Raw genomic sequence first — 16,985 nt, forward strand, 5'->3', positions numbered from 1 at the left:
TACCAGGCGAGGTAGTTAACATCTCACCACGGTGGCGCCCCAGTGCTCGCTTACAGCACTTGCCCCAACAATCTGCTAAGGCTATACAGGGAAGAGTCTTTGTTGCAAGGACTGAAATGGGGACGTGGTTGCCATGCCATTTTCCACCCCCCCCCCCTCTCTTCCATCGTAGTCGCGTAAATATAAATGTGTCGTTAAACCCGCCACCGCCCGACTGCCAATTCAGCGAGGTCCGAATGATTTTCGCCCTCCCCGGATGCGTTTCAGCAGCTAGGTGTGACGTTACGTCTGCCAAATATTGCCTCGTAAACAAAAACAAATCAACAAATTAATTTGGGACAGGGGAGACTTTGTTTAAAAAAAAAAACAATAACGGCCACTGTGGCGGTGTGCACAGTGTCCATTACACGTCGTCAGTAAAAGCCACGATGTTTGCCTTAGCCTCCTATTAACGTCCCCAAGGTCGAAGACAATTCCAGTTTTGTCATTGACGTGCATACCGTGAATGGAATCACCGATTAAAAAAAAAATCTATTCGTTCGTGCATCGAAGAATTGGGGAATGGGGCATGAGGGGTCATGGGGTGGGTGCGTGGGGGGGAGCATGCCGCTTTTGTGTTTCGCCCATAATCCCCGTCGCCGCCTTACGTCGTGCTTGAGCAGGTCCTGGGTGAGTGGCCGTGTTGCCACCTCCTGCACCACCAGCTTCCCCTCTGCATCTGACAGGCTGTGACAGACACACATAGACACACACACGCAAGGAGTGCGTTCATAATGGTACGGCGTTCCCTCGTTATTTGCGAGGGGTACGTTCCGGAGACGTTCGTGAATAGCACATTTAATTAATGACCTTCATTAAATGTGTCAATAAGCTCTTAAATATATGAAAGTTGTCACGGAAACACGTAACTTTATCACTTATCTCATCACTTTCTCTCTCTCTCTCTCGATGCAATCGGGCAGAGTTCCAGATGCAGTTTGCGGATAGCCCACAAATTACAGATCGCTAGTTCGTGAATAACGAGGCAATACTGTACTCTACAGTGATTGACGGGGGGGGGGGCGGCCCCCCTGCCCCCCCTCCCGCCCCCCCTCCCTCCCGCCCGCCCCCCCCGCCCCCCCCCCCCCCACCGCTCACTGGTAGAGCTTGATGTTGGACATCTGTGCGGCGTCGGGCCGGTCGTCGGGCACGGGGTCCTTGAGCGCCTTCTTGCGTTCGCCCAGCACAGCCACCATGACGCGCAGCAGCTCGCTCGAGGCCTTCTCGTCCTCGCCGTCGATGATGCCGATCTGGGCGCGCCCGCCGCGCTCGCGGTCGCGGATGTCCATGGACATCTGCAGGCCCTGCACTCGCGGTCGGTCGGTCGGTCGGTCGGTAGGGAGCGGGTTGAGATGCACAAACATCGGAATTGTGAGGATTGTGTGTTTATGTTGGGTGAATCCGATGAGCTATGAAGCTCTTTTTCTCACAGATGTCCAGCAAGGGCACGGGGTCGGAACGTTACAACAACGAACAATGACGACGACAAACATCGCCGTGGTCAGCATCATTGTCGTCGTTATCATGCACACGAGAGGATCTTATCGCTCCATCTGCATGGATGACGTACTCTCGGACACGTTCCCTCCTTTGGCTTCCACTAATTTTTTTAATCGCGACCACCGGCCATCATCATCATCATCATCCCTTCGAGCGGCTTGTTCTTCCCAAGCTCACTTATGTGATTTTTTTTCACGGTTGTTATGATGTACATATGCTGAACTTCTTTCGCACCATACGTAGCCGACCATGCCGAAGGACAACAAACTAAACACAAAAAGCTCTTCTAAAGAAATGGGTTTCAAATCCACGTGATATTAAGGATCATTGTCATCATTTGTCATCCGTAGCGGACAACGCTCGCTGTTGCGTTGCCTGCCCTGGTGCGTTTGGGGTACGTCCATCGGTGGATTGCCCTGTACGTTGAAATAAAAGGTTACTGGCACCTTCATGCGCTCGTTCTTGTTGCTGTCAGGGCCGTTCCACTGCACGATGACCTTGCCCAGGTCCAGCAGAAACACGTCGCCCTTGTTCATGCTGTCCCAGGTCAAGGCCACCTTCGCGTGACACAGGGGCACATCACAAGAGGTGAATCGCAGGGGACACATCGCAAGGGAACATCACAGAGGCACATCACAAGAGACGCATCGATAATTTTCCAAAACAATTATTCTGAAAGAAAAACGCACCTTCGTGATGTCAACGTGGTAACCTTATTACGGTAAATACAAAACCAAAATCGTTTTGTACTTACCAACTCTCTCCACTGCTTTAGACCAGAAAAATAAAACCAATTGCTGCCGCTCAAATTACCTGGCCTTGTTTCTAAACCTCTGGGCACAGGTGTGAGTGACACCGGACACGCCTGTCAAAACACCTGTATGGGGTGCCTCTACTTCAAGGCATCTCAACCTCCACCAACAGATACCTCACCAGCGACCCAACCGAACCCCTTCCTGGCTTTTTCTGGTTTCCCCGTGCACTGCGGATCGTGGTGAATGATGGCGGTCGGGCATCATCGTGCTGCCGATGGGCTCGCTCAACTCCCACACAAGTGGGCTTTCAACGGCGGCTTTGTCTGCCACTGCAGAGTGGAGCAATCGACGGAGCACGTGAACCATGGAGCACGTGGGCAATGGAGCCATGCTCGATGGAGCACGTGGTCTGTGCAGCACGACATCGATGGAGCACGTGGGCCATGGAGCACGTGGTCAATGGAGCCATGCTCCATGGAGCACGTGGTCTGTGCAGCACGTGATCGATGGAGCACGTGGGCCATGGAGCACGTGGTCCGTGGTGCAGCACATGATCGATGGAGCATCTGGTCCATGGAGCACGTGGTCAATGGAGCACGTGATCAATGGAGCCATGCTCCATGGAGCACGTGGTCTGTGCAGCACGTGATCGATGAAGCACGTGGTCGTTAGAGCACAAGCTCCGTGAACAATGGCTGCCACATCAAGGCCGTCGGACACAGCGCCATTGAACGATTACAAGGCCGAGACGTCGACTTATAGCATCGGCCACTGCTCCACAACGTCAGTCGCTTATCTCTGCGATGCGCCCTACGAGGGACTGGGTGGCCTCCAGTGTCCGCCGTGGTTCGTTAACGTGCAGCACGTCGTGTTCAGTTTGCCAATCGACAGGGGCCTGGGACGTGCAAAGGCCTCGTGTGCAATTTGTACATAAATGTGAAAAGAACGATGAATGAGGCACAGAGGGGGCTCTCAACACTTTACAAGGGTAGCAGATGGTGGTGCGGAGTGGTGTTGGTGGGGGGTGGTGGTGCTGGGGGTGGTGGAGGGTAGTGGGTGGTGGTGGTTGGTGCGTGGTGAGCACAGTCGCTATAGAAGCTCTGTTGTGTTTACTTAAGTCTCTCTTACCAAACCTGTTTTATTGAAATGTTAAAACAAACCTGGGCAATGTTACCTATGCCACCTGGTGCTCCAGTATCATCACCGTGCGACGTCAGCTTTTAAACCCCAAAAACAAATGTGTTGGGTTTTTTTTATCATCATTATCATCACCGCCACCACAGTGGGCAATCCGCTGCTGGATGCAGGCCTCCCCTAAACCACAATCCTGCGATGTAATAATCCACGAGCCATCTGTCTACGAGCTCAGTCGTTGTTGTTGTTGTTGTCTCTGTTAGCCAAGAGAACAAACAAACCCATTGAGGCACGTGAAACAACATTACCTCTTCTGCAAGGCCTCCATCGCTCCATCTCCTCCGCAGACGTATTGTACTCTCTAATAACACTTTTTTTTGCAATTTGAGGATTTCATGATTGTGTCATTTAAAAAATTCCCCCCCCCTAATATTGGCTCTCGCTATGACCATCACGTCATGAGAGGTGGTAAGCATTTGGACATCTTACAGAGCAGTGGCGATCCTTCGTGTCGTGTCGGAGAGCGGACCGTGTAAGCGGATACCAGAGCTAACCTCTGAGAACCCTTCAAGTGGCGGGTTTTCATTGTTGTCCCTTTTTCCCAAACTTGTACTTATAGACAAGCTTATCGGTGTCGCATCATTCCAATGGAAGGTCTCACAGCAGAAGGCAGTGTTCACTGCACGAGAGTGAGCCAAAACTCTCCGGCGCATTGCAAATTTACAGTATTATCATCATAATCCTTCACTGCTATTTGAATAAATGTCAATTCAGGGAGATGTTCTTATTAAGTTGTGTGATGCAACTGAACAATGGTGCCAAGATGTTAACTACCTTGCCTGTAATATAGGAGGTCGTGGGTTTGATCCCGACCCTGACAATGCCTGCTGTATATTTGGAGTTTGCATGCCTCTCTCACTCTCGGTCTCGTAGATTTTTCTCCAGGTCCTCCGGTTTTTCCCCTCCACATTTAGAATGAACGTCACACGTTCAGAGTCATTTTAACTGCGATAAATTCCCACGCGATAAGCCACTTCGTTCGTGCTATCACTTGTGATGGCCAGGCCGCTTCTGAAAAATTACCACGTAGCTCAGTGGGACCTTACCTGGTAAAAATAGATTAGAAACAATATGACGGCGGCCGGAACCCAGATCCTAACCCGAGATCTTGGAAATGCCCACGCTCAGCGACTCTCTGGCACGGTCTGGGCCCCATAATCCCCCTTCTCCTCGTGGTTACCCACCTCCGTCGCCATGACGCTCTTGCGGCCCTTGATCTGCAGCAGGCGACGCGTGTTGTACGAGTTCGAGTCCACGTGGTTGAACCCGGAGGCCACTCCGCCCTTCATGTACCTGCAACACAAGGGGGGAGGTGAACGGCGGCTCGTGCGAGTGCACGCGCGTCGGAGGTTACTCGCCAACGACACTTTCCCCCGACAGTCTGTGTGGCCACGTGGGGGGGGATCTTTGCCTTTGCGTGCGTGTGGCTGTGGTGATGGGCTGTGGTGATGGGCAGTAGTAGTTGGCACAGTAGGAGGCACAGGTGATGCATTGGCCAGTCATCTCAGCCAGTGAACCCATGGTACCTGGGTCTGTCGCATGACCTCCTGCTAACGGCCGTTCGCCACTTCACGTGGCCTTAAAGTGCGCATAGCCTGGCACAAGCGCAGTGATGACGTCACCGCCACTTTGTGGCAAATAGCGGTTGTTGTTGTTTAGTGGGGAGCGGTAGTGTAGCGGTTATCATGCTGCATTACGAACCCTGCGACCCGAGTTCGATTTCCCTCTCACCGACAAAAAACGGTGGCGAATATCTGGACCGTCCCTGAGCCTCCCCTAGGTCGACTCAGTCTCAAATGAATACCTGGTGCGATGTCTGAACATCGCCACTGTGGAGACAGGGGTGGTCGGGCGTGGTGCTGGCCACCCACCCACCAACTCGTGTGCCGTTCCGACCTTCATACGAGTGTTGTCGAGTAATCATTTTTGTGAGTTGACTCCAACATCAGTGGGTGTGCTGAAATAGTAACTAATCAACACATTTTGTTCACGTCACAAACATTACCAATTGACTGTGTCGGGTGGCGGTGGCGGCGGCGGTGGTGATGGTGGCGGGTTTAGCGACACATTTATATTCACGCGCTCAAACCCAAACAATAAAAACCTTGATCAAACCGGCCATGCCGGGCGAAGAAGGGGCTTAACGACACAACCTATTTTTTCTCGTTTTTTTACCACCCAAAAAAAATCTATCAAATCAATCGCGAAATGGCAAACACTCCGCGACATATTCTTAGGCTTTTTCGGTAAAGTCACGTAGGTTAAAAAAAAAAATCGCTCAGCCGTACACGAGGCCCGACTTGAAGTGCCCCTTGAAGGTGTCGGACTCATGGCCCTGGGGCTCGCGGTGCTGCTTGGGCGCCCCGCCGAGCCACTCGTCCAGCTGCGTGGTGTAGAGCGCCGCCGCCCCCTGCTCATCCACCGACGACTGCGAGCCCAGCCAGAAGTGGATGTCGACCACCAGCTGGGAGGACACCTTGCGGATCTGTGGTGGGGGCCAGACAGGGGTGGCGGGGAGGGCGTGGTGTGAACGGGGTGGGGACGGGGGGTGGGGCAGAGTGTCATCATAAACTTAGGAGTTCGATCGCGATTAGAAATCTGGGCGTAGTAGCGTTGTGGGGATGGTTACCCCCCCCCTCCCCCAACACCGCCGTGTCCCCCTCCTCGTAGCCCGAGGCCTGGGCCCCTCCGGCTCGTGGACGCCGGTGCGGTTGCACCGCCTGTGCACTTCTCAATAGCTACGCCACTGCTGCCTGCGATCCAAGTTTGATTCCGGAACACCACGGCTAACGTGAGTGGCGAGCGAGATCTGAGCCCGGTGTTGGGCTCCCCCCTCCCGCCCGGCCCCCCCCCCAACTTCATCAACCCGCGCTGACCAGCGTGGTGAAGTACGATCAAGCAAGCCGCACTACCCGACGCAGGGCGGGGAGGCCTCCATCCAGCAGTGGATAGGGCTGTAAATGATCATTTCACCGGTTGAGAGTGTTTTCCCCATTGGTTCCGTGAGGGTTCGGATCGACCTGATCGGCGGGCCGGTTGCGGAGGAATCCCTCCGACGTATCGCTCGCGGGCCTACGTCATCGTTCCGTGTTCTACAAATATTCAACAAAGCTCCGAGTCGCTCGAACTGCTGTGTACGCCCGCACGGCTAAACCGCCGCATTTCGAAAAAACGGAAACGTCTCATGCGGGATCGTCGTCTTATGAAGGAACGTATTGGAAATATTCGCGTTTTTTTTTAAGTTGATATTCGCCACCCACCGAGATGACTATGTAGCAGTCTCCCTCGTAGAAGCTGCCGATGTTCTTCTCTGGCACGGCGACCATCTGCATGGCCTTTACAGGGAGACACGAACCACCAACAGCATCACACGTTCATCACATGTTCATCACATGTTCATCACGTGTTCATCACGTGTTCATCACATGCTCCTCAGGTGTATGATCACGGGTCAAGATGATCATCATTATAACATGTTCTCCATCATAATCATCATCGGCAAACATTATCATCTTCATTATTACCAGCAACAGCAGCAACATCATCATAATTTAAAATCATCACCAACACTACCGTAACGTCCATCATTAATTTGGGCATATCGTCGCTAATGGGCTCACAGGTAGGATGCATGACGATGAATGCGCTACTGGACATCTGTCAAAAAGAGCTTTATAGCTCATCGGATTCCTCCGGTATAAATATTGTGATGCTGCATACATCACCACCACCACCGTGACCTCCGGCCCTGCTTGACCCCCCTGGGTCTCACCTCGATGCGGAGGACCTGCAGGCCAGGGTTTTTGTGGATTTGCTTGAACATGTCGTCCTTGAGTTCCGGCATCTTTGCGTCTCTGTGTGCGGAGGAGAGAAAATAAAGAGGGAGACGACATTGGCAGAGATGATGGATTCAGAATCGTTCGTGGAAAGCCAGGTCAAAGTAATTTCCTGCTCAGAATTAGAATCGTTATTCCAGACTGGAGGAATCCGATGAGCTATTAAGCTCTTTTTCACAGATGTCCAGTAGGGGCGGGTCAGAGCGCTCCAACAACAAACAACAACAAAAACACGATGAGAGTGCAAATTATAGGAAAGTAAACACATCGCTGAAAATATACAAATAAAACTAACTGAGTAATCAGCTTATTTTTCAGCAGCAACCTAGCCACAAATGATAGCTCAACGAAGTGGCTTATCATGTGGAAATTTATAGCAGCAACATCATCTAAATAGTCTCAACACATTTTTCTCAAATGAGCATTGCTTGGCAATGGTGCTCATCCTCTTTTTACAGCCCTCAGCCAGTGGTGGAAATTCCACATTCTTATGCCAGAGGCGAGTTGGTCCATAGGACAACCCCTCTTCACTTCCCCATAAAGTGCTACTCATTTTATCCACCCTGAAAGGATGATGGGCTGAGTCAACCGCCACTCAGGATTTGCCATTTGAATTCATAACCTTCCAATTGTGGGCCACTCGCTCTGCTGGTGTGCCACCTGGCAAACCAAGATTGCATTTCTAGAGATGAGATCAGAACCAGACTTGGCAAATCGCTTACAATATATTTAATGATGATAAACGCGCAGTTTGATTTCACTCGCAGAGAGAGAGAGAGTAATTCAAAGGCACAGAAACCCACAAACAATCGAGAATGCAAGCCAGGACTGGGTGCCAACGGTTGCCCAAGCTCTGGAGTCCTGTATTTGGATATTTGAAGCAACTCCGAGTAATTACACTCGTGGGAGAAAACCCGGGGCGACTGGAGGAAAACCCCACAAGTGCGAAGAGGGGTGACGCTAAATCCCCGTACAGATGGATACAGATGGAAATGGATCTCCTTTCTGTCCTGCCGTACCCTGGCAAGCCAGGAGCTTGCGACCTTGACGGCTTGGGCTGGGTGGGGAGAGGTGGAGTTTCACGAAATTGTGTGATCCGCCAACCCTCGCCTCCGCAGTGCTGCATTACAGGTGTGCATAGCCACCAGTGGCCAGCTATGTGGGTAATTATACAGCATTTAAAATACTTTGCTTTGTGCCACAGTTGCGCAAAGTATTTGTGTTTAAATAGGTGTGCCCTTTACACTTCGCCTGTACCGCTCACTGTGTACATACGCCTCTCACCGTCGTGTTGTCTGTGCAACAACGGCATTGCGTTGTGGTGTGTGGCCACAATGAATGATGGAAGTTACACAATAGGTCGTGGGAAATGGCGTAATCTTGCAGGGTTTGTCATGGTCAGTTGCCTGATTTAGTCGGGTAAACCCAGAATCAGAATCTTTATTTATTCTGGAGAAATCCGATGAGCCATGAAGCTCTTTTTCACGGATGTCCAGTCGGGGTGGGTCAGAAAGTTACATAAACAAACAGTACAAAAAAACAATACCCGATTCACTGTCCCCATCACTTTTAGTTCCAATGATGCAAAAAAATAATTAGCGTCGTTGTGAATATAAATTAGCAAACAATATGCCTCCGTCATACACCTGTCCCTCCACAATAAAAATCAATGTTTGTTCCACTCATCCCATCAGCCACACGGGCTTCTGGGAGTCTGCGTGACGTGAGCAACATTGGTGTGATGCAAGCAAATTCGGGACCAGTTTCCACATTCGGTGTCTCATCAGTCGAGTCAGGCTCTGTTAGAAGTTTAGGCCCAATGGGGCCACTTTTGACCAAAATTCGGTGATGAGCTTTAGGAGCAGAAGCGTACGGACAGACATACATCGGCAGAAACAGTGGTGAAGTAACCACCGATTACAAATTTGCAACAAAAACAAGAGTGATTATGATTTTAAGTAAGCCACTATTTCATTCATAACTTTCTCAAACACGCGAGTTGGTTAATGATAAGTTATACAACGTTGTAAATCCACTGTTGGATTCAGGCTTCTCCAAACCCTGTCGGCCTTGGGGGTCGTTTGACCATACTTCACTACGCTGGTCAGCAGCTGTGGGTGAAGTTGGGGAAACCCAGGACCAGCTCGATATGACTTGCCACCGATGTTAGGGAATTGAACTGAGGTCGCTGGATTTGTATTGATCGCATGTCAACTGACATTTTTAATTCAGGAAATTGTGTGAAAACCCGTAGTTAATGGTATTGGGGGGGGGGGGGCTGTTAGTGTTTGTGCAGTCGTTGGTGACCAAGACCGAGTCCATCTCTTCACTGCGCGTAACCCGGTTTCGTACGTACGCTGAACTTATTTCGCACTAGCCAACCGTGCTGATCGAAGGTGCGCGCGGCAGGGGGGCAGGGTACAACAAACTGAACACAACAGCCAGCAGTTCTAAAAAAAAATCGGTTTTAAGTCATCACGGGCCAGTGGCTGAGACCCAGATTCAAACCCAGGTGGTGCCAGCTCAGAGCTCTGACCTCAGGGGCCACGTGACCATCTCCCAGCCAGACGTTTAAATCCGCCCTCTGGGTAAACGTTAGCACAGGTTGCACGTGGGAAGTGAGATGACGACAATTGATCTTGCTCTCTGTGCATGCAAGCCCAAGAGGGGGACTGCCCATAGAACTATCAATCAGTTGAAGATTTCCAAAAAAATTGTTTGTTTTTAAATCAACAGGACGTTATGTTTAAGAAAGGTGTAATTCACAATACATACAGCAACTGCAGCCCACGCTGAGTATTTTACTCCTTCTCTACGATGGACGATCTTTCTGATTGGCTGCTGCGTTGTCGAGATGTTAACTACCTCGCCTGGTATGCAGGAGTTCGTGTATTCGATCCTGACAGCCGGTATATTTGGAGTTCGCATGTTCTCGCTGTGGTCGCGTTGATTTTTTTAATCAGAATCCTCCGGTTTTTTCCTCCCTCCACGATTAGAAACGTGCGTTTAGAGTAATTTGGCTGCTATAAATTTCCACGTGATAAGCCACTTCGTTGAGCTATCATTTGTGGTCAAGTCGCTTCTGAAAAAGAGCAGCATAGCTCAGTGGCGCCTTTACCTGGTAAAATAAAACATATCTTGTTTACAGTTTGTATAATGTATGGCTGCCACGCCGTGCTAGTCCTGAACACCGGCCCCCATCCCTTCTCGCCATGGCGCATCCTGCCCAAGCCCACTCACTCACTTTTCTTATCAGACAATGTGACGTCTCTAACTTGCGCGTGTTCTCTGACTCCACGTGTTCCTCTTTGCGTCTGTCAGTGTGATCACGTTGCATGGCAGGGCCGTGAGAGACGATGGTAGTTTGGGGGGAGGCCTTCATCCAGCAGTTGATTAATGATGATGATGATGATGTAAAGAGTTGCAGACAACTCAATGCCAGATTATGCAGTGTCAGATTTAAATGTTGATAGGTGGACTCATTGAGATGTAGCAATGTGCTGGCATTCGCTTCTCACATCAAGACCCATGGACTCACACAGAGACTCATCTGACTCACACAGGAATCCACAGACTCGCGCACAGGTCCAAAGTATAATTGACGTATACAGACTCAAAGCATCACACAGATATCCGTAGACTCTAACAGAGACCTACAGACTAACACACAGACCCGTTGGTTCACACAGAAACCCATAGACTCACCCAGAGGCCCATAGACCCACATAGAGACCCATAAACCCACACAGAGACCCATAGACTCACAGAGAGACCCATAGACTCACCCAGAGACCCATAGACTCACCCAGAGACCCACCTAGAGACCCATAGACCACCCAGAGGTTCATAGACTCACACAGAGGCTCATAGACTCACGCAGAGACCCATACACTCACACAGAGACCCATAAACTCACACAGAGACCCATAGACTCACACATAGACCCATAGACTCACACAGAGACCCATAGACTCACACAGAGACCCATAGACTCACGCAGAGACCCATACACTCAAACAGAGACCCATAGACTCACACAGAGACCCATAGACTCACACAGAGACCCATAGACTCACACAGAGACCCATAGACTCAGAGACCCATAGACTCACACATAGACCCATAGACTCACACAGAGACGCCAGTAACCAAGGAATCCACCTGCACACGTTATCACCTGACATTGGAAAACCCGACGTGGACTTTGTCACCTCTCATCAAACTTGGAACCATGAGCCTCCACAAACGGAAAAAAAACTCTATTGGAGGGATATTTTTACCAATCACCACGTCTCTACTAAAGATATCGCAAACATTTTTTGGCGTGAAGGGTCCTTTGTGATAAAATGCCAAAGAGTGCATGCGGTGTGGGTCATGGGGGTCATTTCACCCTACTTACTTCACCACGCAGGGTCAACGCGGGTTTGGTGAAGCATGGGGGAGCATAGACAGACGCGGGAGCATAGAAGTAGAGCACAACAACAGATGTCGCCGTCCCCTCGCGCACAGTGGTCACCCGTGCAAGCACCGTCCGGGCTGGACCTTGCTTGGCTTGAGATCCGACTAGATGCAGCTGGCACGCTGCTAACTAATCACTGTGGTGAGTGTGTGTGCCGATAAGATTCCCAGCAGCGGGGTCGACAATGGAGGGGGGGGAGCGGTGGCGCAGTGGTTAGCGTCTTGCCTCCTAACCTCGGCGACCCGACGAGTCTAATTCCTGCAACAACAAAAAACGATCCTGGGCACCCCCCCCCCTCCCTCCCTTAGGTTGCCTCAGCCTTAAATAAGTACCTGGTTTGCAATGGCGGAGCCAGGATTTTCAGGTAGGAGGGGCAGCCCTGATAGGAGTTGTTAGTAAGTAAGGACTTGTCCCTTGCTTTTTAATCGACGCGTGTGCGGCGATGGCGCAGCCGTCGATCGAGGGTCGAATTCGAACCGCGTCGTGTGATCGGCATCGCGCTCGCTGAAGGTGTTGATGCCTTCAGGGAAGTCGTGCACTGTGTATACGCAACTGCGCACAATTATGTGAGTCATTTATAACTGCTTTGCCGTTACTTATTGCCAATTACGGACTCAGACTATTGCCCTATCATCTCATAGAGTCCCTGGCACAGTGGCAGTGGGGGTCGCAAATGCCGATTTATTACGAATAAACCCCAATGATCATTGGGGGGGGCACGTGCCACCCTCCCCCTCCCCCAGTGATGGTTTGGGTGTGCAAGCATCATCATGGGGGGGAAGGCCGGGCGTGGCGCTGGGCTACCCCATCCACCCCTGTGCTTGCCTTCACAGGTGCTACTCGCTGACAGCACACTTGCCCTGACAAACCTGTGTGTGAGGCTGTGGTGGGTGCGGTGGGGTGGGGGGAGGGATATTTGTCTTCAGTGGAGGTGCTATCGATTGTGGGCAGGTGCGCTGTGGATTTATACAACGAGAGTCCAAACAGGTAAGAGGAGCTCACAATACTGCATTGCCCCGCAGTTGCGCACGCGCGTGTGTGTGCGCGCACGCGGTTTAATTACATGTTTATCTATTAGCCAAACGCAGGATTTGCATGCAAAGTGGTCACCTTGTGATGCTGCTGCTGCTGCTGGCGGAATAACACCAGGGTGTGCGTGTGAGTGGGGAGCAGCTGTGGTGTAGCGGGACAGGTGGCGACCCGGGTGGAAGTGCATCGTGTTAAAAGAGACGGCGCTGGCTCTGACGTGGCATCAGTCACAATCTACGGTGGCCATGGAGAGTCTTCATAGCACATGCAGTACAAAGAGAGACGAGAGAGATGCAATGATTAATACGAGTCGGGGACTGCACTTGTTTACACCATGGGGCCAAATTGAAATGATAAAAACATTTATGTTGCGTATTATTTTATTATTATTATTGAATGATTAGAATTTGCTGCCTTGCCAAAACCTGGGTATTTAACTTACAAACTGCATGTATTTATCTTGGTGATTCTCTTCCCTTTCCTATAATTTACGTTCGTTGTTGTAACTTTCTGACCCGCCCCTGCTGGACACCTTTGAAAAAGAGCTTCATAGCTCATCGGATTTATCCGGGATGGAGACAGGTGTTGATTATGAAGGATGCGCTGCTGCTGTGTGTGCTGAGACAATGGCAGTACGAGGCCGACAGTTTCCGGCTGTACTGTGACTCACAAAAGCCTCTGGCTTCATGGGTGTGTGCGTGTGTATGTACGACCACGCCCAAAGGTTTGTGTGTGGCTTTTAAAGATAAGCTTCGTTTGGTTTGATGGGTTTACTATTCACTTGCATTCATTAGTTGGTGCTGCTGCTGCGGGTAGTAGTGGCGCAGAAGCATTTTTTTTTTACTCAACACGGTTATAAATAACAGTAGTCGTAAAAGGAAATATATACAATAAACCGACGTTTCGGGCAATTGTCCTTCATAGCACATGTGCTACGGATAAAATAACATGTGCCGATATTTCAGGCTTTGTCCATTAGCTGAGATGTCAGACTATTACATATATATACGTATCGTTTTTTAGTGTTATTAACGAACGTGTTAAATTGTGTTTAATTTACAATAGGGGTTTTCCCCGATACAATACCAAAATTAGTTTTTACTGATTAAGAATATAAGGGCGTGATCCAAACAACATATTAGAAAGGCGGCAACGTAATATATGCAGGTTTAAAAAAACACACTTTGAGTGGCATGTTTTAAAGTTCCAGCATTTTATACTACAGTGAGCTGAATAGCAAGGTAATTAGATAAATGTCGTATGCGCTGTAGAGACCACCGGATTGACCACACAACTGCAACCCAATTGTGTTGTTATTATTATGAAGATTTAGTGCAAGGAACACATGCGCGTACACAACATTACTTTCCATGTTTTGCAACAAAGAAGAACGCCGTTCTAGGGCAAAACGTTTGTTTTTTGCAGGATAATATAACATCGCAGAGAGACAAAGATCTCCCCGTGTCACCTCAACACACTGTTGGGTACTCATTTGAGTCTGAGTCGACCTAGGGGAGGCCCAGGACCGGTTCAGATAATCGTCACCGGTGTTTGCCGTGAGCGGGAATCGAACTCGGGTGGCGGGGTTTCGTAGCACAGCGTAGCGCTAAACGCTGCACAGCAAGCACACACACAAACGTACACTTGTAAAAGCTGAACATTATCCCAATCAAGATTTTAAAGTCCAAAAACAAAACGAAAAATGTACTGCTTCAACGAATGCTGTTACGGGGCATTCGTCTGGAAGGGTCCAATGGTTGATTGCCTCCAGCAAACGTTTGCAACGAGCGAAAATGTCGTCGTTGTAAATGATTTACATGACAGGCAAAGGATGCTGCCTAGAGAGGTGTCAATGGGTCAGCGAGACGGACTGGTCAGTCCGGAGGTCACCGGGTCAAATCAATCTCCCGGTGCGGCAGCTAAAATAATGGGGGGGGGGGGGAGTGTCTTGATCTACCCCCTCTCGCGATGAAGGACCGCTCAGCGATGTGCAAAGTGTGTCTTGCCAAGTACAAGACAGGGTCGACGAAAATGTTTGAAGAGATATGGAATTATAATTAATAACACGTAATTAATAAATAACAAAAAAGGTCAGCCACAACATTTTGGAGGAACGGATATCAAGTAGTCGTAAAACAGTCTCGCCGTGACATCAAGACGATAGATTCTATTTATAGAATTTGTTTAAACATTTACACCGAAAGCACATGAGCAAATATCAAAAGCGTAGATTGTCGACAGTATAAAATTACGTTGTTCAAAGACTTCAGAATTTTACAAAGTTAAGGTGACTTTGAGTTTTTTTTATCTTGCGTGATAAATAACATGTGTACTGATTGTTACCGCAAGTTCATGTGCATTATGTGCATAGCACTAATCAAGAAATGTATATGTATCATCAATGCTCAATATGTATCTACACACACACAAGGTGCAGGGGGATACAAATAAAACCTCAAGACATTTGTAAGGTCGCTTGTGTTGCGATCGAAACGTCGTGATTTAATTTTTGTTTTTTATTTCATGTTTTATACCTACGTGACTGTACCGAAAGAACCAAAGAGTATGGATTTCTGCAGTCACGAAAACTTAAAATCTAGAATGAACATCTGTCAGGGCGGGGCAGTGGCGTAGCGGTTTCTCGCGCTGCGTCACCGAGTTCGATTCCTACCCAGGGCGAACTTCGTTGGAGCGGCTTTACAACTACCCAACGTGGTGACGTATAGTGAAACAACCCCACCGACACTACACGGAGAAACCCGCATCCAGCAGTGGATTAGTAACAACAAAAGCGGCAATTGCTGCCGTACAAAGTGCATTTAGAACGCGCTAGAGTCATTCACTATTTTCGTTTTATTTTACCAGGTAAGGAGGGCACCACTGAGCTACGTAACTCTTTTTCAGAAGCGACCTGGCCGCAAATGATCGCTCAACGAAGTGGCTTACCGTGCGGAAATTGATATCAGCCAAATACTCTAAACGCGTGTTGATTTTTAATGTGGAGGAAAAAACCACAGGACCCGGCTGGAGAAAAATACACGCGACCACGCGGAGAGGGAGAGACACGCAAACTCCAAATATAAAGGCTGTCAGGCGAGTCCGGATCGAACCCACGACCTCCTGTATACCAGGCGTGGTAGTTAAGATGAGGGGGTCTGGATCGAACCCACGTCCTCCTGTATACCAGGCGAGGTAGTTAAAATGGGGAGTCTGGATCGAACCCACGACCTCCTGTATACCAGGCGAGGTAGTTAACATGGGGGGTCTGGATCGAACCCACGACCTCCTGTATACCAGGCGAGGTAGTTAACATGGGGAGTCTGGATCGAACCCACGACCTCCTGTATACCAGGCGAGGTAGTTAAGACAAGGGGGTCTGGATCTAACTCACGACCTCCTGTATACCAGGCGAAGTAGTTAACATCTCGCCACCGTGGCGCTCCAACTCTGCTGTGCCGTGCTCGGTGAATGACAATTCGATGAAATTGTCACCATTCGAGGCCAGAGCCGAAGACGCGTTTCGTTTAAAACCACAACAAAAACCCGTACCTTTTTTTTCTCGAAGGGGCAACTTGATTTCCTTCCAAGGGCAACACCACCTCGAGTACGTCGACTGCCGACCTACTTGCACAGCCACGCGGTACTGAAGGAGCAAGCCACACCTCGGTCACCTTTGGACCCGTGCGGCACCGAACAAATCCCACCCACCCATCCGCCCGCCCGCCCGCCCGCACCGAACTCCCTCCCATCCTCGCTCCCTCCCATCCTCGCTCCCTCACCTCAGCACCACACCCGAGCTCACCCACCTAACCCCCCCACCCAACCCCCTACACCCCTTCCTCAACTCAAACAAAAATCCCCTTTGGCCGTTTGTTTGTGGCTTCGACACCACAGGTTCTTTATTTTTTACAGCCCTCCCTCCCCCCACCATAGTGGGCCACTGACTAGAAGGTAAGTCAGAGGAGGAAGGGGGGAGCTGTGGGGGAGCTCCCCAATTGTGGGGTTTATTCGTAATTTGTCGCATATCTCAGTGGTGTGGACCAGACCGCTGGAAGCTGTCAGCAAACCGTTGTTTTATTCTGGGTGCGTCACATAAGTGATGATAATGATATTGATTTTTTTTTCATATGCGCCCCTCCTTCACACCCCCCTTAACTCCACCTGTACACCTTG

General features: G+C 49.9%; 1 protein-coding gene across 1 annotated transcript in view; it reads right to left on the bottom strand.

The window, feature by feature from the left end:
- LOC144943580 (villin-1-like) overlaps positions 1-16,455 on the bottom strand; it is a 33,446-nt gene extending 16,991 nt beyond the window's left edge. The window contains 8 exon segments of the mRNA XM_078871183.1: positions 648-726; positions 1,138-1,343; positions 1,986-2,096; positions 4,673-4,781; positions 5,777-5,973; positions 6,749-6,823; positions 7,261-7,342; positions 16,362-16,455. Coding sequence (XP_078727309.1) covers positions 648-726; positions 1,138-1,343; positions 1,986-2,096; positions 4,673-4,781; positions 5,777-5,973; positions 6,749-6,823; positions 7,261-7,332 — 849 coding nt within the window. The 5' untranslated portion in view covers positions 7,333-7,342; positions 16,362-16,455.
- Between the last annotated feature and the right edge of the window lie 530 nt (positions 16,456-16,985).

This window comes from Lampetra fluviatilis, chromosome 31 (genome assembly GCF_964198595.1).
Source record: "Lampetra fluviatilis chromosome 31, kcLamFluv1.1, whole genome shotgun sequence".
In the NCBI taxonomy this organism is placed as follows: domain Eukaryota; kingdom Metazoa; phylum Chordata; class Hyperoartia; order Petromyzontiformes; family Petromyzontidae; genus Lampetra; species Lampetra fluviatilis.